The 24,197-nt window shown below is 38.5% G+C and overlaps 1 protein-coding gene across 13 annotated transcripts in view; it reads right to left on the reverse strand.

Moving 5' to 3' along the window:
• LOC130922706 (calcium/calmodulin-dependent protein kinase type II subunit gamma-like) overlaps positions 1–24,197 on the reverse strand; it is a 67,766-nt gene that overhangs the window by 26,086 nt on the left and 17,483 nt on the right. For 7 of the 13 annotated variants that reach the window (XM_057847651.1, XM_057847650.1, XM_057847647.1 and 4 more), the window contains exons 3-13: positions 18,546–18,605; positions 16,124–16,178; positions 14,170–14,235; positions 13,889–13,961; positions 12,065–12,167; positions 7,907–7,990; positions 3,884–3,978; positions 3,688–3,810; positions 1,364–1,447; positions 1,251–1,293; positions 911–970 (exon numbers count right to left, since the gene is read on the reverse strand). In XM_057847651.1, the coding sequence (XP_057703634.1) occupies positions 911–970; positions 1,251–1,293; positions 1,364–1,447; positions 3,688–3,810; positions 3,884–3,978; positions 7,907–7,990; positions 12,065–12,167; positions 13,889–13,961; positions 14,170–14,235; positions 16,124–16,178; positions 18,546–18,605 (846 nt within the window). The remainder of the gene's footprint in view (positions 1–910; positions 971–1,250; positions 1,294–1,363; positions 1,448–3,687; positions 3,811–3,883; positions 3,979–7,906; positions 7,991–12,064; positions 12,168–13,888; positions 13,962–14,169; positions 14,236–16,123; positions 16,179–18,545; positions 18,606–24,197) is intronic. The other 6 variants (XM_057847657.1, XM_057847656.1, XM_057847653.1 and 3 more) reach the window with 1 other exon arrangement.

The raw sequence follows: 24,197 nt of genomic DNA on the forward strand, positions 1-24,197 counted from the left end.
TCGGGGGCTTAATGCGCCATAAATCTGCTATGGCAGCATATAGACATATTGTTCAATCCAACACAACAGTTGTTTTGGCTTAAAATACAGCAGTTTATTTTAAAGAGGGGTGTAAGAGCAGAAACTGCTTTTTCAGTCTTGTCTGTGTTATCCGCCATATATGAAACATTACGTTACAACGTTGAAAATATGCATCCTGTTATAGCATTTAAAACTTTTCCATTAAAATAAGTCTGTTCAGTACAGTTCATTTGAACATAGCTTTTCAATTTTGATGCATTACAATCTTCTAGAACAACATAAAACTTTTTTATCACCTTAATTTAAAATAGATTCTACCCCTTACCTTCCGTTTAAGAGTAGGAAGGGTAGCAAGTGAAGAAAGTAAGAAAAATGTATTCAAGTTAGCATTTAAGGCAAGCAGAACATACCACCATGGTGGGCTTCATGCTTTACACATGCAGCATTCACTTCAAAGAGAGTTATAATAGTCTGCTGCGAACAATATTCATTTTGTTTTAACGATTAAAAATGGGGAATTTGTAAATATCCGATTTTGTCTGCATGCAAACCAGCAGGCAGTCGTCACGGGACATTCAGTTTAGCATGTAGCATGCACACTGGCACGTAGGCAGGCACTGGGGGTTCAAAAATGATACAAAGGTGTCAGCGTTACATAGCAGAAATGCTTTTTGTACTAAAACGCTTGACAGTAAACTCTTTCAGCTTTATTTCTTTTTTAAGTTGGCCTTTAAAAAAAAAAAATCCATGCATGCCTAATCACAGAAAGATCAACAATTTTTCCTTTCTGGCTTCTATTCATTTGTTCACAGTCATTCAAAAGAGGTCCTTTTAAAGCGTGGGAGAGCAAACCCAAATGCAAAGACGGCGGGAATCAGCCATTTTGTACCTTCCTGCGCCATGGCGGCAGTGCTTGTAGTGGCAGCGGGACTGGTGTGCTGCCGTCCCACTATGGCGGGACAAACAGGGGTTCGAGGTGGGACGGCAGCCATGTTTATACATTCAAATCATGTGTGAATTTGAAAGAATCTTCACATAGTACACTGAATTCACTCCCATTGACGGCGATAGACCCACTATGCATTGGACTGATCATTGGCTATGAGGCCTCTCATGTCCAAAGGGTCTATCGTCGTCAATAGCAGCCGTAAGCTCCTAAAACACTTAATACAAAACGCTTGATCAAGGACGCGCCCACGCCTTTGCCACTTTCATAAATGTCTACTCACCAGAGAAGTTCCTGGACACCAGCATTGTTGTGAGGATGGCGCCCTGGAAACCAATTAGCATAGTAGGATTATCGGAAAATCTGTAAATTGACCTTCCGTGAGTGAATATCCACCTTCAGTTTCCTTCTGGCGTTGAACTTGCGCAGACACTCCACGGTTTCTTGGCGGTGCATCATGGATGCCACGGTGGAACGTTGCTGTAGTCGAGGAGAAAAAATGCCATATGAGCAGAAATTTCAGCTTTTTTTTTGTTAAATGGAAAAAGAGTTTTGGTCAAAGGGACCTATTAGCAAAGTAAAAAAAAAGTGCAATTTAAATGAGCTCATTAAAGCTATAATTTAAATAGACGTCAAATCCATCATACAAGCATAATAAAAGGCTTGTGTAGCGTAATCCGTTTCCGCCGATATTTATTATTTTATTTTATTCCACGGACAGCATGGAGGTTTCCCCATCTGCTGCAGTTATCAGAGTCTGACGATGACGAGTCACGTCAATGTGCGAATGCACGCAGCAAAGCAAAACGCCTGGACTCATTTATCCGCGCAATTGGCTGACATACTGACATGTGATCAGCAGAGATAGTTAGCTCTGATTGGTTTAAATGTGTATGTTTTCTGGAACAGCAAAAAAAAAAAAAAAAAAAATGTTGAATTGATGCGACAAAAAACGGCAATGCAACAGAAAATGGATCAAATCTTTAAGAGCAAGGAAAGAGTTGAGGAGGCTTATTTATCATATTTAGTTTTATTTGCTCTGATGGGGAGGTTCAGCACATCTTAGCTGTCAATGTGGACTTTGGACTGTTCATTTATGTTAGGCTAATTATTCATTTCCTTACGATTTAAAAAAGTCAATGTTTGCGCGATCTTCAAAATATATTCCATTTCACTCTGCATAATATAAGTCATTAGTACTTATTTTTCTGAATGTATGTTACTTATATATTTAAAAATATATATAAAATATATATGAATATATATATAATATATAAATACTTATTATATTTAAAAAAAAAAAAAGCAAAAATGTTTACATTAACTTCAATTTTAATATACATTCTATGTTCTTAAATAGTTAAAATTGAGATTTGGCATTTCGTATGGGAGGAATGAGAAAAAATAAAAATTAGGAGATGGAGGTTGGGGTTACTGCTGTTTTTGTTACCTTTTATTTTGCAAATCATTGAAAAAATACAATTTTGAATGAAAATCAGTTTTGTATGTGTTATAGAAATAACTGTGCCAAAACAATTTTCTTTGCATTTCAGTAGTTTTAGGAGGTTTGACATGTCCATAGTTATAAATAATTCAGGGATTTAAGCATTTATTCACAAGAATTTCCAACGGAAAAAGCTTTTTGTTTACATATGGCGGCCGCTAATTTTCTTAATGACTAGCCTCATTGTTCACAATATTTACGTAAAATAAATGCTACCTGCATGTTTTTTTTTTTGCTTTTTAACCAAGAATTGAGACTGTTTTACGTCCATATCTATAAAGAATTCAGGGATTTAAGCATTATTCACAAGAATTTTCAACAGAAAAAGCTCTTTGTTTACATATGGCCGCCGCTAATTTCCTTACTGACTAGCCTCATAGTTCGCAATATTTACATAAAATAAATGCTACCTGCACGTTTTTTTTTGCTTTTAATCAAGAACCAAGACTGTTTTACGTCCATATCTGTAAAGAATTCAGGGATTTAAGCATTTATTCACAAGAATTTTCAACGGAAAAAGCTCTTTGTGTTTCCACTCGGTTAGCTTTGATGGAAATAGGCCCCCTATGAATCGGCCCCGCGCCCTGTGTCCCGTCAATACATTATGAAGTGGACTATTCCTCCCTGCCTCATGTGTGCCACAAATTATCAGGTGGCGAATACAACCTAGGTTGGAAATGGTAAATGTTTTTTTTTTTTCATATGTAGACTATTTAAAAGTACTTGATATGTTAGAAAATGTTCTGGAAATGTAGCGTCAAATTTTTTTTTCCAGATTATTATTTTTTAAAAAGTGTACATGCAGGTTAAACTGTTATATCATCCCTACCAATGTTGAGACCGGACCTAGGCTCTTGGTTATCTCATACACAGCAAATGCGTTAACTTACTCACAGCGTGTGGGTAAACTCATGCACTGCCAACCCTCCTAATTAAAATGGATTTGAACTGCATTATCATTAATGGCAATGAGTTAAACAAGCTGTAAATATTCTTCATGGTACTGGGGAGACAAAAAAAACAACATAACAGGAAGGTCATAGCAGTAAATGAATGTTTGTTTTTTTTTCCAAAATTGAATGTGTCATGTCCTCTGCAGGGATGGAAAGTGAGTTGGTGAGACTTTTCCCCACAAATGAAGTCATAACATGACTTAAAAAGGGGGAAGTGGAATAAAGTCAGGAAGACGACGATGATGTAGTGTGTGTTAACTTACGCAGACCCAAGGATGTTTGAGGGCCTGGTCGGCAGTGATCCTTTTGGCGGGGTTGATGGTTAACATCTGATTTATCAAATTCTTGGCCTCAGGAGTCACCGTGTCCCACTCTGGAGATGGGAACTGAAAGAGTACAAACATTGACATAATATAGGTTTTCAAACTCTACTTAAATGATGTAGTCACAGATACTGACGTCGTACGCTCCAGCTTTGATCTGCTGGTACAGTTTGTGCTGGTCCTCGTCCCAGAAAGGAGGGTAGCCCACCAGCAGGATGTAAAGGATCACACCTGACACATGGGTCAAAATGAGTTAGGAGTACCGTATTTTTTGGACTATAAGTCGCGTTTTTTTTTTCATATTTTGGATGGGGGTGCAACTTATACTCAGGAGCGACTTATGTGTGAAATTATTAACACATTATGATATCATTTCACATGTTATTTTGTTTTTTTGGAGTGACACTGATGGTTTGGTAAACTTGTTAGCATGTTCTTTATGCTATAGTTATCTGAATAACTCTCAATAGCTATGACCACGTTCGCGTTCTGCCTTTGGCAATGTGTGTTCAATTGTATTATTGACTTTTTTATATTGAAATGCATGCTTTTAGTTTGTGGCGCTTTCACGCCCACGTGGGGGCGCACTCGCACTTGTTTATGTGAAGAAGCGCGCTCTCACGCTAGAAGAAGATGGACTGCTACGTAGCTCTGAGTGAGTGGGCGAGTTAGCGAGAGAGAAACACGGCTGCGAACCTACGTTCATTGTTTATGCTTTTAAAGTATCTCTACAGAGGCAACACCTGTGTGTATCATCTTTTCTGTTGTTGTTGTGTGTTTTCCACCCGCGATCGGACACTTAGGGCCAGTTGTGTGGTTGTTTGAACAATGTGCCAGTGCTAGCGAATGCATGCCAACCGTTTATGTCATTGCAGTAATAGCACCTAATTATTATTTATTTACATTGATGCGAACCTGTACGGCAGTACTTCTCAAATAGTGGGGCGCGCCTTCCCAGGGGGGCGCAGAGCGATGTCAGGGGTGGCGCATGTGACCTCGGGGAACATGCTTTTTTTTTTTTTTTCCCGTACCGAAATAAAGTGTACTTGCACATCCACTCAGTGGGTGGCAGTGGCGCTCTCATTTTCAGAGTGCGCGCAATATTTTTGAACTAATAAAAGAGCACACAGAAAAGAGATATGAAGAGCTGTGAGTGTGCGCCGTTTTCGAAAGCCGTTTTCCAGCCGGACTCACGCAGCGACCTTCTCCGGTTCTCACGTGTCCGCCCGAGAAGTACCATTTTCGGCTTGGGATCGTCACGACGACCGCCCTCACCTACGGTTCTCCCTCGGCCACCGAGAATGCGCTTTTTATCGTGCCGTTTGCCTTTTGGCTTTGTCTTTTAATACAGTGGGAGATGAGGAAAGACCACTTTTTACCGTGTCTAAAAATAATTCTAGCAGACAGCCGGAAGCCAAATCAATTAAGACGCCACTGAAAGACATTATACCCCAATCTCATTGATAAACCGCTTGTTTTTCAGCGAAAACGTGCAGAATATTGCCAACAATCGTCCCGCTTTGTCATTGTAATATCAGTAAACCAGTGAACACTGTTAGCCTGCTCAGTGCAAAATAACCCCACACCATTGAAGGATGGAGGTGATATGGTGAGCAGCAAAAATAAAAACTGTCCTTCTGTCCGAAGACACTCTTTTTTTTCTTTAATTCAGTTTTGTTTTTTTGGTCAATTTTTTTGGCATATTGTCCTCGTGTTTCTAATCAATTTGAATTTGTTATTATTTTCTGATTTTATAACATTTTTCTGTATCAAGTGGTCAAAAATGTACCTTGAGTGTATTTTACAGTTTGGATGTGACTTTTTTTTAAATTCAGGCAAATTGATGCGTGTCAAGTCTTTCCTGTTACAAACAAAACATTGGTAATAAAGTTATACTTTATTTTAAGTTGATCTATGTTACTTTTTTCTTTTTTAATAGAAAAAAAGGACAATGTTAGGCTGAGGCGTAATTATTATTGTAATTTTATAGACAAATGATACTATCTACAGTGGCGGCAGAGAGTTTGGGAGGGAGCGGAACATTTACGTCTTCCTTGGGGGGGCGTAATAGAAAATAATTGAGAAGCACTGCTGTATGGTATCGAGGACCAAATTGATTCAGCAAATTATACGGACGTCCAGCATCGTCATTTGGGAGTTCGCTGTATAGCCAAGACTAGGGATGGGAATCGAAATCCGATTCCAATTCGGAACCGGTTCCGAGTGTTTCGAGGCCTCGACATCACAATGAAAAAGCCTTAACGATCCCTTTAACGATTCCTAAAGACGCGTATTGCGTCATGACGTGTGTTGTTGTCCAGACGCATCAAACTAGCATGGCGCCAAGAACCACTCTCTCCAAAGTTTGACTACACTTCACCAGGAAAGAGTGTGAAAATGAAAGGTTACGACGGGTAAGCACGAGCATTGCATCCATAAACATAGCAATGACAGCACGTAGGTTCAAACGCTCGAAAGTGTGTCTTCACTTCACGAGGAAAAATTACAACAAAGCGACTTGCAGTCATTGCAAGGTGGAGATAACTGCATCGGGAGGGAATACGACTGCGCTGTCCTCACAGAGAGGCTAAGGCTCAGTCCTGGCTATAGAGCTAGCTAAACTCCCAAATGACGATGCAGAAGACGTTGGTATAATTTGCTGACTTTATTCAACCATCACTTGAAGAGTGAAACTAAGAATAGAAATGAAACAAATCAATTTCGTCCCCAATAACAAACAGGTTTGCAACAACGTAAATCAGCGATGATTAGCTGCTAATAACAGTATGGTTAGCATTCGTTCGCTAGCATTAGCACATCGTTCAAACCACTACACAACTGGATTTAAGTGTCCGATCGCGAGTGGGAACACAACAACAACAACAACAACAACACAAAAGATGATACATACAGGCGTTGCCTCTGTAGATATTAACATTAACAAAGAACGTAGACTCGTAGAAGTGTTTCCCTCTCTCACTAACTCGCTCACTCACTTGGATGCGGCATTTCTTCTTTGGGTGTAAGCGCGCTCTTCTTCACGTGAGCGCGTTCGTCTTCGCGTGAGGAAGCGCAAGGGCGACCCAACTTGAGCGTGTAAGCGCCACAAAAACTAAAAGGCATGCAATTCAATGTAATAGTAAAATAATACACGTTAACCCAGTGGTCCCCAAACTGCGGCCTGCGGCCCAAATACGGCCCACCTCCACATTTGGTCCGGCCATTTTGATTTTTTTTTTTTTTCTCAATCGTGTTATTTATTTCCTGGCCTTTTCCTTGAAGAATTCAGAGAGGGTTATTTGGTTATTATCTATTTCATTAATAGTGTTTTATTATTAATCATTATTATTATAAAGAATCCAGAAAGGGTTATTTGATTGTGGCTTTCTGAAAAACAATAATTTTTTATATTTATGTACTTCTGCAATCGTCACACTTTTTCTGTTACAAACTGACCCCGGCCCCTCATCAGAGAAGGGAAAAGTTATGTGGCCCTCACAGGAAAAAGTTTGGGGACCCCTGCTTTAACACATATTGCCAAAGGCAGAACAAAAACCTATCTGCCTATATATACCAATATTTTTTATTTCTATTAGATAAATGTTTCAGTAAAATGTTACACATTCTTGTGTATTTGCCACTTATTGCCACAGTTAACATTGAGGCTTTGGGCCTCATTTGATCTCGTTGTGAGTTTGTGACTTCTGATTAAACAAACTCGATGCCAATCAAAACGTTTGTTCTTCTTTTTCCCCAAATTAGAATCGATAAGAGAATCGATAAAGAATTGAATCGTTAAGCAATATCGATAATGGAATCGGCATCGTAAAAATCCTATCAATTCCCATCCCTAGCCAAGACCGAGCCGTATCGTCCTGGTGAGGACAGTATATTCGCATTTCGTTGTTCATCCACTGTACACTGTATTCAGCATGTTGTTCTCTATTGTATTTTTATATTAAATTGCCTTTCAAGATGACATATCTGTTCTATGTGTTGGATTTTATCAAGTAAATTTCCCCCCAAAATGCGACTTATATGTTTTTTTTCTCTTCGTTGGGCATTTTATGGCTGGTGCGACTTATAGTCAGGTGCGACTTGTAGTCCGAAAAATACCGTACAGGTTATACAGGTCAAATGAAGGCTTATTTGTACTGACCACATGCCCATATGTCCACCGGTTTGCCATACGGGTCCTTTCGAAGAACCTCTGGAGACAGATACCCTGGAGTTCCCGCAAAGCCTGTGCACAAATAAATACATGTATGTAAACTGTAGTGCCTTGATATGTAATTGACAAACCAAACATAAATATCCATACATTGTTAAACTAAAAAAAAAAGTAAGTTTTTTGTGGGTACAAATGTAAGTGGCTAAAATTCCTCTAACAGTTCTGACGTCCAGTGAGACATCCAAACCATTTGAAACAGGAGTGAATGATTAACATTTTAAAATTTTTTCAACCATTTTATAGTGATAAATTGCATTATCTTGAATTATTCTATCAGATGAATAACAGTGTATTTTTTTCTGACTGTTGGCACACTGGATTATTAGGCGTACCATTAATGTACAAGTTTATTTTCATACATAAGGATCACCTGATTATAAGGCAAATTAGGGCATCAATGAACAGCTTCATCATTTTCTGATTCTCTTTAAACATTGTTGTTGTATTCACTTTTATTTATGGATCGAATAAATAATGAATCCATGTGATATGAGCACTATAACACAGGTATGCGCCAACAAAATAGGTTTGACGTCATTAAGTACAGCCAAAATTCATGCAAATGCCAAATGGTCCATTTTTGAGAAAAATTGAGGATTTTAAGTGCGCCTTAGAGTCTGAAAAATACAGTAGGGTCATATTTTTTATAGGGTGCCATTTGTGTCCCCAGTATAAATTAAGTTGTATTTTCACCGATTTCACTAATATTTTCACACAAATACTTATTCAACTCTTTTTTTGGGCATTATTAATTACTGTCTATTATAAACTCAAGGGCAGAGGCTCTTTTTATTTATTTATTATTTTTTTTTATTTAATGTACTTCTCGTAAAAGGCTGTTATGGAATTTTGCTATGTCCCTAGTGTGTTTCATTCAAATTCAGTCGGTTAGAAAAAAAATCCCAAATAATTGTTAATATTATTTAACTAAAAAAAAAAAAATTCTGTTCATTCTGTTCTTATTTCTGTTCATCCCCAGTGTCACTGTCCATTCTGTTGTTTTAATGTCCCTTTAAGAATAATCCCATTGCCACATTTAATAATGACATCACTCTTCTGCGAAACATTACACCAGTGACGGGAAATTCAACTGTGGTAAGATTTAATGTGCAGTTTTATGAAGTACGTTCAGTGTGGTTGATCATAAAGTTCGCACTCGGTTTAAGCCACACATTAAAGAAATTAATTGAATCATTTCAAAAGGTTTATTTGTAAAATTATACATTTTTCATCCAGTACCCAATACTAGCAAAGCTAGGCTGAGGGTTAAGCTAACTGTAGCACAGAATGTCCCGTTATTGTCCACTATGTTACATCCAAATGGCACTCTATTAAAAATATGACCCATTACAAAGTTAGTTACCCCAAAACCTAATGAAATTTGGGAGCCATTTATTTAAAAACATTCATTCATAATAATTATCCACAAGTATAAATTATTTCATTATGTCAAATTATACAATGATTGTATGCATTTTGTATTTTTTTTTCCAGTTTTGCCTTTTCTAGTACAATACACTGCTGGCCAAAAGTATTGACACCCCTGCAATTCTGTCAGATAATGCTCAATTTCTCCCAGAAAATGATTCTAATTACAAATGCTTAGGTAGTAATATCTTTTAATATCATTTATTTTGCTTGCAATGAAAAAAACACAAAAGAGAATGGAGAAAAAAAATAAATCATTAGCATTTTATACAAAACTCCAAGAATGGGCCGGACAAAAGTATTGGCACCCTTTGAAAAATCATGTGACGCTTCTCTAATTTGCGTAATTAACAACACCTGTTACTTACCTGTGGCAACATAACAATTACTAAATCACACTTGCAGCCAGTTAAAATGGATTAAAGTTGACTCAACCTCCGTCCTTTTGTGTACCACATTGAGCACGTACAAAAAAAAAAAGAAGACCAAAGAACTGTCTGAGGACTGGAGAAGCAAAACTGTGAGGAAGCATGGGCAATCTTAAGGCTACAAGTCCATCTCCAAAGACCTGAATGTTCCTGTGTCTACCGTGCGCAGTTTCATCAATAAGTGTAAAGCCCATGGCACTGTGGCTAACCTCCCTAGATGTGGACGGAAAAGAAAAATTGACGAGAGATTTCGATCAACGATTGTGTGGATGGTGGATAAAGAACCTCTACTAACATCCAAACAAGTTCAAGCTGTCCCGCAGTCCGAGGGTACAACAGTGTCAACCCATACTATCCGTTGGCGTCTGAATGAAAAGGGACTTTATGGTAGGACACTCGGGAAGACGCCACTTCTGACCCAGAGACATAAAAAAGCAAGGCTAGAGTTTGCCAAAACGTACCTAAGAAAGCCAAAAACGTTTTGGAAGAATGTTCTCTTGTCAGATGAGACAAAAGTAGAGCTTTTTGGGAAAAGGCATCAACAGAGTTTATAGGAAAAAACAAGGCCTTCAAAGAAAAGAACACTGTCCCCACAGTCAAACATGGCAAAGATTCCCTGATGTTCTGGGGTTGCTTTGCTACCTGTGGCACTGGACTGCTTGACCGAGTGCATGGCATTGTGAAGTTTGAAGAATGCCAACAAACTTTGCAGCATAATATAGGGCCCAGTGTGAGAAAGCTGGGTGTCCCTCAGAGGTCATGGGCAGTGTTGTTAATAACGGTGTTAGAATATAACGGCGTTATTTTTTTCAGTAGTGAGTAATCTAATTAATTACTTTTCTCATCTTGGCAACGCCGTTACCGTTACTGAGACGGGAAAGGCGTGCGTTACTATGCTGGTGGATGCGAGAAAAGTCTGAGAGAGACAGACTCACGGCGACGAGAGAGCAGAGCAGGAGTGGGGAAGACGCGGTTGCAAATGCGATGCTAGGTAGCTCCAATAATGTAGCCAATAGTCCACAAGCTACGCCCACATAATGCTACGGTAGAAATCATATATTATAGAACTAGATGCAAATGACAGACATGATGGCAATAGCAACATATATAAAGAACTAGTTAGTAAACAGCCGCCATCTTAAAGCAGTACACCTCTTCGGAAAGCTCTGTTGTAGAGAACCTTCCTAGGGAACCTAAGTAACCTTTTATCTAAAATGCTCCTAAATCGGCAAAATCTTGACTTAAATCTATCTTTGAATCATGAAACAGTTTTAAAACTTACACGTCGAAAGTAGACAGAAGGGAACTAATGGAATAACGGCAGCAATTTTACCAACTTTAACGATTGATTCAGAACATTAAATGACTTCCACACATAGCAAAGGTTACTATCTAGTTATCGCAAGTTCCGCAATACCCCAGTGTCTAGTTAAGTTTAGGGTAAAGAATTGGGCTAGGGCCAATTGTCCCAAAAACCCTTTAAACTTCGCATTGTGTGACCTTTTTTTTTTTGAGAAAAAAAAAAGAAAAGAAAATTATCACCAGTTACTTTGCCAAGTAACTAATTACTTTTACATTGAGGTAACTGAGTTACTAACGCAATTACTTTTTGGGAGAAGTAATTTGTAACTGTAATTAATTACTTTTTAAAAGTATGATTAACAACACTGGTCATGGGTCTTGCAGTACGACAATGACCCAAAACACACTTCAACAAGCACTATAAAATGGTTTGAGAGAAAGCACTGGAGACTTCTAAAGTGGTCAGCAATGAGTTCAGACCTGAATCCCATAGAACACCTGTGGAGAGATCTGAAAATGGCAGTCTGGAGAAGGCACCCTTCAAATCTCAGAAACCTGGAGCAGTTGGTCAAAGAAGAATGGTCTAAAATTCCAGCAGAGCATTGTAAGAAACTCACTGGTGGATAACTGAAGCGGTTGTTCGTAGTTAAGGTTGTGCTACCAAGTATTAGGCTGAGGGTGCCAATACTTTTGTCCGGCTCATTTTTTGTTGTGCGTAAAATAATCATGATTTAATTTTTTTCCCATTCTCTTTTGTGTTTTTTAATTGCAAGCAAAATAAATGAAGATATTACTACCAAACCATTTGTAATTGCAATCATTTTCTGGGAGAAATTTAGCATTATCTGACAGAATTGCAGGGCAGTATCAATACTTTTGGCCAGCACCGTAGATAATCGGTGAGCATTTGAGGTGACTTTGGACCTACCGAACCAGGCCTGCTGGTCCCCTTGCACTTCGATAGCCAGGCCAAAGTCGGCCAGCTTGACTGCCGCTCCCTTCATCTTGCTGGCCAGGAGTAGATTCTCTGGCTGGAGAAGACACAAACACATGCACTTGGATGCATCCTTGATTCAACTTGCTGATGCCGCGCGCTCGCCACAGAGCTGACAAAATCCAGCTCGATAAATAAGAGGTGATGTAATGAGTCGCTACTGCGGCAGCTGGGTGACCTCACCCCTGGGTTACCATAGCAACCAGACGGCCTTTTTTTCCAATTTTCTTTTTTTTCTAATGAGGCGAGCAGGCCCTTGAACAGGGAGGGTTGGCAGTAAATGATCATCTTTAAGAGCTATTGACGGCATTAGAAGTCCAACTCATTTCAAGTTAAAACAACTTATAACATTTTTAAACATTTGCTTTGCTATAGAAAAAAATATGTTCCATTAACAACCAAAAAATGAATAGCTTTTGAATTTTTAACGGAGTTAATTACAGCTTAAAAATTAATCGTAATTAATCGCAATTCAAACCATCTATAAAATATGACATATTTTTCTGTAAATTATTGTTGGAATGGAAAGACAAGCTGTATATATACATTCAACATACGGTACATAAGGCCTGTATTTGTTTATTATAACAATGAATCAACAAGATGGCATTAACATTATTAACATTCTGTTAAAGCGATCCATGGATAGAAAGACTTGTAGTTCTTAAAATGTTAGTACAAGTTATAGAAATTTTATATTAAAACCCCTCTTAATGTTTTTGCTTTAATAAAATTTGTAAAATTTTCAATCAAAAAATAAAGTAGTAGCCCGCCATTGTTGCTGTCAATAATTACTTCCACAATGCTCACGGGTGCTGAAGCCTATAAAATCAGTCGCACCCAAGCGGCAGCAAAGGGCGGCAAAACTCCATAAAACACAATTAACAAATGAGCGTTTCACTGGACTGTCATTTAAATTTGTCTGAGCGGGGCATCTGCGTTAATTGCGTCAAATATTTTAACGTGATTAATTTTAAAAATTAATTAACGCCCGTTAACGCGATAATTTTGACAGCCCTAATTTAAACGTAAAAAGATACTTCAATATTATATTGAAATTTGTATTTTTTTTTTTTTAATAATTAAATATTTCAATCAATTTTAATTGGAAAAAAAATACTTGTTCATGTTCAATTTATTTTAAAAACAGTTTTTAAATTAAAAAAAAAACAATTGCAATATTTGTTTACTTGAAATAGTTTGGGGGGATTAAAGAAAATATATGAATTACGATAAAAAAAAAAAAAAAATTTACTCACACAAAGGAATATATAATATGTATTTGTTTTAAATGCACAAATTACTTCATCTAACCTTGATTTTTTTTTTTTTTTTAAAATAAGAAATAACTTCCTACGAATTAAAATGACATTTGTTACTATTATTGTTATTACTATTATTGTTTTTTTTTACTAATTGGTTATCAGTTGATGACAAAACACGTCCAACTTCTCCCTTGTGAAATGGATTGGACATCTATTGCCGTCAATGGCAGTAGATGAGTTAAGTTTCATTAGGGAGGGCATGAGGAACAAAAACTGATGAGGTCAGAATGCGGTCGGGGGTGAATAATTCCGCCCGGGTGGGAGGCAGCGAGGGTGAAATCGTCACCCGACATCATGTCAGACGGCGCCCAAAATAGCATCTGTCCCGCTGTCGTCATGCTCATCCAGAGGAGGAGGAGGAGGAGGAGGAGGAGGAGGAGGAGGAGGAGAACTCGAGCGAGAGGCGTCGACAGGAAATGCCGTAATGTCTCACCTTCAGGTCTCGATGCACGATGTCGTGCTGGTGGATGTGGCTGACACTCTCCAAGATTTGATTGATGCAGTGGCTGTACACGCAGAAACACAAACCCAGAACAGGTGAACTGAGTGTGTGAGGGTGGTAACGCTCATCAAACAAGCCCCCAAACTACAATTGCAGCTCTTCATGACTTATTCATGAAATGGCATTTAGCGAACCGCATGCTGACACGGTGCCAGGAAGCCCGAAACAACAACATGCAAAGAATCAGCAAGAGGACAAAGATAGTATCGTACCTGGCGTCCGCCTCGCTGTAATACTCTCGGGCGACGATGTCTTCAAATAACTCCCCGCCAGTCACCCTAAAAACACACACACACAAAATGGATATTAGCTTGTTTTAAGGAAGCTGCGTTAAGCAAAAACATATGCTATACATATGAGGCCACAAAAAACAGCAACACACAAAATGCAATCATGTTTATTGACATTGCAATTAGTTGATGGATACATTTTAATTCTACTTTGTCCATTTAAAACATTTTTACTTGTTGTTTACTGTTTCTTCTAGATTTTTTTTATATGTGCGACACCCATATGAAAATACCATACCATACCATACCATACCATACCATACCATACCATACACCATACCATACCATACACCATACCATACACCATACCATACCATACACCATACCATACCTGATTAATATATAAAATATACGTACGTAAGGAAAAGAAGTTTTCCACAATTTTTTCAAAATTCTTTTGGGCAATATTATGTCGCTGAACACAATATTTTGTTTTGTTGCAGACAGACAATTGTGAAAAATGATTAAAAAAAAAAAAATTGGCAGAACTTCCAAATTTTAATCCATTCCAATCAGATTATAAAATCGATTCATTTTTCAGGTAAATTTTAACACTGCTCCACAATTAAATGTAAAAAAAAAAAAATCATTTAAAAATATCTTAAATTTCCAGGATATTTTATGTTACAACCACATGGCAAAAATGATCAAAATATTGCTTTTTTTTTTTTTTTTTTAAATTCAGAATTCAGCACAAATTGCTTCAGAAACGTACAGTAAAAATATGTGTACCCTCATTTTCGCACTATAAGGCGCACCTGACTATAAGCCGCAGCCCACCAAATTTGGCACGAAAACGACATTTGTTCATAGTTAAGCCGCACTGGACTATAAGCTGCAGCTGTCCTCACTGTATCATGGGATGTTTACACCAAAAGATATTAACTGGTACAACTTTATTTGACAGCGGCATCATACGACCGACTGTCATAAGACCAAATGAACCATCATTAAACTTTGAACCAATTAGTGCAAAGCTTTATTGCTTCAAGAAGCTTCATTTGGCCATCACTGCTCTCTTAGGGGAGACAGTCAACCTCTGCTGCCACCTGCTGTTGACTGTTGTCATCCAACATGCCTCTTAGCATGCGTTGCAGCGCTACAGATGTAAATAACAATCAAAAATCATGTTCTGTTCTAAATATTTCTTCAGTTACTGTTCCAATTGTTTCATCAATTACTAGTTATGGTATTTGCTAACTCTTTATTTGGCAGTGGTGCCATAAGACTGTCATTACACAATCATAATTATGACATTTCTCTGTCCTGAGCATTCATGAATGCTTATAACAGATGTCATTAAGTGTTATCCGGCAAATGATCTCACTTTTGAATGGATGCAAAAGATCCAAGATGGAAAATAATTGAGTTAGTGACATAATTTGCCAAATGACACTTAATGACATAAGCATTCAGTAATGTCCATGATAGTGTCATGTCATAATTTTGATGATCTTATGACAGTCTTATGACATCGCTGTCAAATAAAGTGTTACCTAAAAAAATCAACAAATAAGCCGCACTAGACTATAAGCCACAGGTATCAAAATGAAGGAAAAAGTAGCGGCTTATAGTCCGAAAATTACGGTACATAGAATAATATTTTGGAAATGTTTACACATTTCTCAAAATAAAAATACATTGAAATTAAACTATTTCCTTAAATTGTTATTTTACTGTCATATTTCAAAATACTTAATAGGCAATGCGAAAAAAAAAAAAAATACATTCAATTCATCTGAACTGGGAGGACTGGCCAATCCTCCCAGTTCGAATGGATTGGACATCTATCGCTGTCAATAGCAGCCAATGAGATAAATAGATTTGTGGAAATTTGTTAAAATAATAAACAACTAGTAAATTAGTGAGTACTTACAGATCAAAAACAAGGTAATGGAAGCCCTCCTCTGATATGCTGTCATGTAGTCGAACTAGAAACAGGAAGCAGATTTCCGTAAAATATGACGCTAGCTTAATGCAAATACATAATGGACAAAGCCTTACATATCCTCACGATTAGCAGTGCCAAATGTACAATATCGACTAATCAACAACGACTCGATGATCAAATGACTGAACAACAACTTTGATGTTCGATATATTAAGACTTGACTGACCTAAAATTTGTCCATAACTTTTTTTTTAACATTTAATAGTCAATATTTTCTTAGTCATTTTTTAAAAGTCTGTATTTATGTAGTTGTTTTTAATCGAGTTTTCAATTATACCCCCCCCCAAAAAAAACAAAAAGGAAAACAAGCAAATACCTGTTTTTTGTTAAATTTTTTTTTTTTCATTTTACTGTTTTTCATTTTTTTTTTTTTTTTTTTCAAAGCAACATTATGTAACTTTTCAGTTTTGGTAGATTTTAGCAACGCCAATGGACAAAAGCGCAAGTGTTTTGCCATAAGGAAAAATGCATTTCCCATGAGTGCTTAGTAGAGGTGGGAATCTTTGGGCACCTAACGATTCGATTACGATTCAGAGGCTACGATTCGATTATAAATCGATTATTGATGACCCCCCCCCCCCCCCCCACCCTACCCCCTGCTATTAGCTGCTAATGTTTTGTACATTAGTTACAAAAATTGTAAAAATAAATAAATAAATAAATACCTAAAAATAAACGACTATTTCAGTATCAAGTTAACAGTTAAAAACAACAAATAATATACTCAAATCCCCATTCTGTATCAGCAGCTTTAAACTACATTCAATTAATTTAATGTTGTCAATCAACCGTTAAAGTTGTTAAAATTGCTCCTGTTATTCCATAATTTCCCTTTTGTCTACTTTCGACATGTGAAAGTTTTAAAACTATTTTAAGGATAGATTCAAGTCAATATTTTACTGATTTAGGAGTATTTTAGATAAAAAGTTAATTAGGTTCGCTTAGAAGGTTCGCTACAACAGCCTTGCAGGGAAGTCTACTGCTTTAAGATGGCGGCCGTTTACTAACGCCCGTATCTAGCTTTCTCTACATGTGCTGCTATCACCACCGAGTCTATTTTACATCTAGTCCTATATAAATATGATATCTACCTTAACATTATGTATTGTGGACGTACTTTGTAGCAGCTTTCGGCAGCAGTCAGGTATGTTGTTGTTTTTTTTTTTAATCTTGCGGCATGAGTTGAGCTAGAGCTGTGAGTTGAGCATTGGCATTACCCGAGGGGCCGGGTAATGACAAGCATGATGTTGAGCTACTCTTGCTCCGTTCCTCATTGCGTCCCGAAGACCACGCGGCACGCTGAGTGTGTTTTATTTCCGCTTTACTTGACATATTTCAATAATTGGAATTTGGATGTTTGTGAATCGTTCTCGAATCTTCCACGGCTGAATCGCGAATAATCTAAGAATCGGAAATTTCGCACACCTCTAGTGCTTAGTGTCGTAAATTCCTGATCTACCTGTTGCATGCAAATGGATTAAATGACATTTCTGTTTCCAGCGCTTGTGTTACGAATGAATAGTAATAGTTGTGGCAAATCAATAGCATATGACGGTTAGCAACCGTGTGGCTTTGTGTGGCTAACCCCCTTCCTACCTGAACTCAACAGCGCCGACGAGTTCGGTTGGAAGGGGGCCATCACGCAATGTTTAATCTTGAGTGTCCTTTTATCTTTTTTTCATCCTCAGACAAGACTTTTTGTCTCTTGTTTTGCTATGCCATCTTGGCACGAAAGCGTTTGCATCGACTTCCGTCTTTATAATGTATGGTCTAAGGGGGAAGTGACGTATGCCGTAAAGCAGTCAGCAGATTTAGAGTTTTTTTGTGTGCCAGGGTTCCTGCCACTCTCCTCAAAGTTAATTAGTACCGGTAAAAGTGATACAGACCCCCTCAAGATATAAAAGAGGTGTTATTCAACAAGCTGTCAGTCAACATATCATCACAAATGTTATGAAAATATTTTAGAAAGGTAGAAAAGTTACCTAGTGTTGCTTTAATTGAAAAGGGTGGGACTTGTGAATCTCTGATTTCTGATTTCTGTAGTCTTCGATGAAAGTATTGAATTAAAATTGATATTTTCTTTTTTTTGCTTTGGCAAACAGTGATAGAGTTACAAAATACTCATAGTACAACATTTCACAGTGTCTAGTTCTTTATTCCAATGCACATTCCCAGCAAAAATGTTAAGACCACAGTATGACCTGATAAGTCGACTCAACGCAAAACTAATTGGTGATTACTTGACTATCAAAATAATCCATTGTGACTGGCCTACAGTACAATGCTCCAAGAATATTCTTTATCCTGAGCAAAATATGAACCATCTTGTAGCACCCATCCAACTCACCTATGTTCGGATGTTTGAGCAAGCGACAGATTCTTGCCTCCCGCTCCAATTTTTGGTGATCTGAAAGTAGACAAGACATACGTTGTATAGTGAGAAAGCAGGAATAAAACACAGCTCAGATTACAATGTTCCCATAAACGCAAGGTCCGAATCTGTCCATTTTGTGTCCTTCGGCAGCCAACCTGACGCCCGAAAGACATTTAGCAAGCCGGACGAGGCAAAAGGCCAGAGGCAGCTTGTTGGACTTTTGTTGAGCTTGCACATGTGGACGGCCAGACGGACGCTTGTTGTGTTTGCACACACTCTGCCAAATGCTTTTTTGCACTTAGTGAAATTAGTCTTGTGGGTGTGGCTTTAATATAATCATTGTCTGGTTATGATTCTAATGGGGAGGAGAGGATGGGTGTTTGGAACTGCATGCAGTTGCATGTTGAGGATGTATACAAAGTGTTTTGAATGCTCATCTTGGCTGCGCATGATCGGCTCCAATGAGTGATTTTTTTTGTTATGAATATGTCCCAAAACCTAGTTTCAGTTTGTGCTTATTGGATTTTAGTGTGACAAAAATAATTCATTCCAAAAAAAAAAAAAAAAAAAAAAAAAAAAAAAACTTTGACAAAAAACGTTGGTAAAACAATGATACTGTGAATGCTGTGGAAAAGATTAGGTTTTTTGTGTGTGTGTGAGTTTTTTTTTAAACTCTTTCATTGCCATGGATGATTACATATGACCAATCATTTGGTTTCTTCTGTAAATTTTTTAAATTTGTTTTTCACTGTTAGAAATCCGATCCATTTGAATATGGAGTGCCAGCAGCAAATGACGAATGTTGGACGTCTGTCGGATGTTCATTCGCAGCCAGCCCTTCCAATTCAAATGGATTGGATGTCTATCACATTCAACGGTAGCCACTGAAAAATACTTTAAAACTTTTTACAGACTGCATTGATGGACCATTCTAGAGTTGAAATGATTACTCGAATATTTTCAGTACCTCGATTTTAAAAATTGATTGAGGAATTGTCCCCGCCCCGAGGAATCATTTAACTTTGCCAGCTCTAAGCATGACGTTTTGCCTGGACTACTTTTAACGCGGCACAAAGGGCTGACGTCACATGCGTACAGGAAGAAGACAGAGGCAGCAGATATACAGTATTTCATTTCAACCACGCATGAATATAGATGTAACGATGAAGAAGCAGACAAAAGCGAAGAGAAATGCACCAAGAAAAAGCAGAAAATGTCAAAACTGTGGAGGAACATTTCGAGCTGGAGACCAAGGCGAACACTGTTTCATGTATTCACTGTAAAACAGCGCTATGCTATACTCAATGCTCCACCGACGGCACCCAGTTTATTCCGAGAGCAGAGGAGCGATACTCGGAACAAGGTAAAATTAAGTTAACGTAGCGCTAATAAATAAGATTAACATTACTGTACCTTGATAACGTAACGTTTTTATTAATTATGACTACTGTCTATGCGTGGCTAACATGTTTTCTTCCAGGCTTTATTTAATCTGTATAAACACAGCGCTGTAGAAAGATGAGGGTGTAAAATAAAAGGGAACTGTCAATTTTAGCTCAGTAGTTATTGATGGATAAAATACCAAGTAGTACTGATGGCTAATGTGCTCCAATACTGCAGTTACATTTATGTTGAACACTGCAAAAATTCAAAATCCTATCAGGACTTACAAATTAGACTACTGTATTTTTCGGACTGTAAGTCACACCTGAGTATAAGTCGCACCAGCCATAAAATGCCCAACGAAGAGAAAAAAAAATATATACGTCGCACCGGAGTATAAGTCGCATTTTTGGGGGAAATTTACTTGATAAAATCCAACACATAGAACAGATATGTCATCTTGAAAGGCAATTTAAAATAAAAATACAATAGAGAACAACATGCTGAATAAGTGTACAGTATGATGTTACATGATGCATGAACAACGAAATGCGAATATACTGTCCTCACCAGGACGCTACAGCTCGGTCCTGGCTATACAGCGAGCTAAACTCCCAAATGACGATGCTGGACGTCCGTATAATTTGCTGAATCAATTTCGCCCTCGATACCAAACAGGTTCGGATCAACGTAAATAAATGATTATTAGCTGCTATTACAGCAATGACACAAAAGGTTAGCATGCTTTCGCTAGCATTAGCACATCGTTCAAACAACCACACAACTGGCTCTAAGTGTCCGATCGCAGGTGGAAAACACACAACAACAACAGAAAAGATGATACACACAGGCGTTGCCTCTGTAGAGATATTTTACAAGCATAAACAATGTAGGTTCGCCGTGTTTCTCTCTCTCTCTCTTTCTCTCACCCACTCGCTCAGAGACGCTGCGTAGCTGTCCGTCTTCTTCTGGCGTGTGAGCACTCTTCTTCGCGTAAACAAGTGTGAGTGCGCTCCCACTTGGACGTGAAAGCGCCACAAACTAAAAGCATGCATTTCAATATAAAAAAGTCAATAATACAATTGAACACACATTGCCAAAGGCTGAACGCGAACGTGGCCATAGCTATTAAGAGTTATTCAGATAACTATAGCATAAAGAACATGCTAACAAGTTTACCAAACCATCAGTGTCACTCCAAAACACCAAAATAACTTGTGAAATGATATCATAATGTGTTAATAATTTCACACATAAGTCGCTCCTGAGTATAAGTTGCACCCCCAGCCAAACTATGAATAAAAAACTGCGACTTATAGTCCGAAAAATAAGGTAACTTAATACTTAACTAGAACTTAAAAACAGCTTGACACAAATGGAAATTCAATCGAAACACGTGGGAAAAACACCTAACTTTTAAGTGATATGTGTTATCAAGCGTAATGACATCTTAGGTAAGAAAAAAATATATATATATATAAGATCTGAAGTTTTTTTTTGAGAGAAAGCAGTGAATTTGTTGGGTTTTTTTCTTGTCACATCTGAGATGCAATTGTTGGCTGTTTTCAACAATGTACATCTTGGCTGTTTTCAACAATGTCCATCTAACATAAGACATTGATTGTCTAAAACTTGTTCAATATTATGTGAAATGGCTTGTTTTCTCATGTATATTTATAATTTCTCTTTACGTATAAAAATGTTTGATCAGATTACTCGATTAATAGATGGAATTTTCGGTAGAATACTCAATTACTAAAATAATCAATAGCTGCAGCCCGAAGACCATTCTGTTCCCCCCCCCCCAAAATGTTTCACTTAATAAGAAAATGTGGAAACATTTTTGTTTTATCTCTATCTAATGTTCAACCCTTTTTAGTGAAGAATCAATTAATTAATTTTAAAATAGGACAACACGAATAAATATGCAGCAAGTCAGCAGTCAAATCGACAGTGAACTTTCTCAACATCCACCAGCTGTCTCTCTGACAACAGATGGGCCGCTTACACAGGCCAAAACATCTGGGATGGTTTGCTTATTTCCTCATACATTGTGTATGTAGTGGCTAAGCGGACTGAACACCCCCCGTAAAAAAAGGATGGACGTCACCCTGAGGAAGGAGCGACCATGAGTAGTCACAAGAGACTTCTTGTTCGAAAGTTCAGAGCGGCTGAAAAAACTTTGGCAGGAAAAGTGGGAAACACTCGCTTCCTCCAAGAGATGCTGGAAAAAACAAGAAAGACTAATCTTGCCTCATGTCAGACATTTTCCTACTTTATGTAAGAACCACATGCAAAGATACGACACAACAATAGTCATCCGCATTGGATGTGATGACTCAGCATTCCATTCCAATTCCGACCTCAAACAGGCCCCCGCATGATTTTCCCGCGACCATCTTGTCGGGGGCAACAGAGCAATCAAAGCCGACATTCCGCAAGCTTCCCGTCTGCGCTATAATTGGCCCGTTTCGACCGCTTGTATTCTTAGAAACACGTCTGGGCCCGCGAGAAAGACGAGGCTATTTTTCAACACCGGGTCGCTGTGATGGCTTTATTACGCCGGGATGACTGACGGATGGACTTGGCGGAGAGAGCTTCAAGGACCCTTCGGGATTCTGATGGGACAGTTAGGAGAGACCATGGTGTGCTGCCAAATAACTCATTCACTCCCAGCCATTTTCACCGGAGCAACCCCCTTCGCTCCCGGCAGTTTTACTGGATTTTGACTGATTTTGCAAGGCCCACAGAAATGCTATACAGTATACATTCACAGGCCACTTTATTAGGTACACCTGTCCAACTGCTCGTTAACACTTAATTTCTAATCAGCCAATCACGTGGCTGCAACTCAGTGCATTTAGGTATGTAGACATGGTTTAAGACAATCTCCCGCAGTTCAAACTGAGCATCAGTATGGGGAAGAAAGTGATTTGAGTGACTTTGAACGTGGCATGTTGGTGCCAGAAGGGCTGGTCTGAGTATTTCAGAAACTGATCTACTGGGATTTTCACGCACAACCATCTCTAGGGTTTACAGAGAATGGTCCGAAAAAGTAAAAATATCCAGTGAGCGGCAGTTCTGTGGGCGGAAATGCCTTGTTGATGCCAGAGGTCAGAGGAGAATGGCCAGAATGGTTCGAGCTGATAGAAAGGCAACAGTGACTCAAATAACCACCCATTAAAACCAAGGTAGGCAGAAGAGCACCTCTGAACGCACATTACGTCGAACTTTGAGGCAGATGGGCTACAGCAGCAGAAGACCACACCGGGTGCCACTCCTTTCAGCTAAGAACAGGAAACTGAGGCTACAATTTGCACAAGCTCATCGAAATTGGATAATAGAAGATTGAAAAAACGTTGCCTGGTCTGATAAGTCTCGCTTTCTGCTGCGCCATTCGGATGGTAGGGTAAGAATTTGACGTCAACAACATGAAAGCATGGATCCATCCTACCTTGTATCAACGGTTCAGGCTGATGGTGTTGTAATGGTGTGGGGAATATTTTCTTGGCACTCTTTGGGCCCCTTGGTACCAAGTGAGCATCGTTGGAACGCCACCTTTATTGTCACCTGAGTATTGTTGCTGACCATGTCCATCCCTTTATGACCACAATGTACCCAACCTCTGGTGGCTACTTTCAGCAGGATGATGCGCCATGTCATAAAGCTGGAATCATCTCAGACTGGTTTCTTGAACATGACAATGAGTTCACTGTACTCGAATGGCCTCCACAGTCACCAGATCTCAATCCAATAGAGCATCTTTGGGATGTGGTGGAACCGGAGATTCGCATCATGGATGTGCAGCCGACAAATCTGCACCAGCTGTGTAATGCCATCATGTCAATATGGACCAAACTCTCTGAGGAATGCTTCCAGCACCTTGTTGAATATATGCCACGAAGAATTGAGGCAGTTCTGAAAGCAAAAGGGGGTCCAACCCGTTACTCGCATGGTGTACCTAATAAAGTGGCCGGTGAGTGTATACTTTGTTCTTACTGTGTTATTGTAATTTGGTTAAAAAAAATGGGGGGGGGGGGGGGGGCGCAATAATATTGCATATTGCAATAATTTATGACAGAATTTATCGCCCACTAAAATATTTTATCGCGACAGGCCTAGTTGGCATCCTCTTCCATGCTGCCTGATCGCTAATCCTGACACAGAGTTTCTCTACTTAAGTGTGTCTATTTGCACCTAGTCATGCGTCATTCCCATCAGACATGTGATAGTCCTGCAGAC

This window comes from Corythoichthys intestinalis, chromosome 10 (genome assembly GCF_030265065.1).
Source record: "Corythoichthys intestinalis isolate RoL2023-P3 chromosome 10, ASM3026506v1, whole genome shotgun sequence".
Taxonomy (NCBI): Eukaryota; Metazoa; Chordata; class Actinopteri; order Syngnathiformes; family Syngnathidae; genus Corythoichthys; species Corythoichthys intestinalis.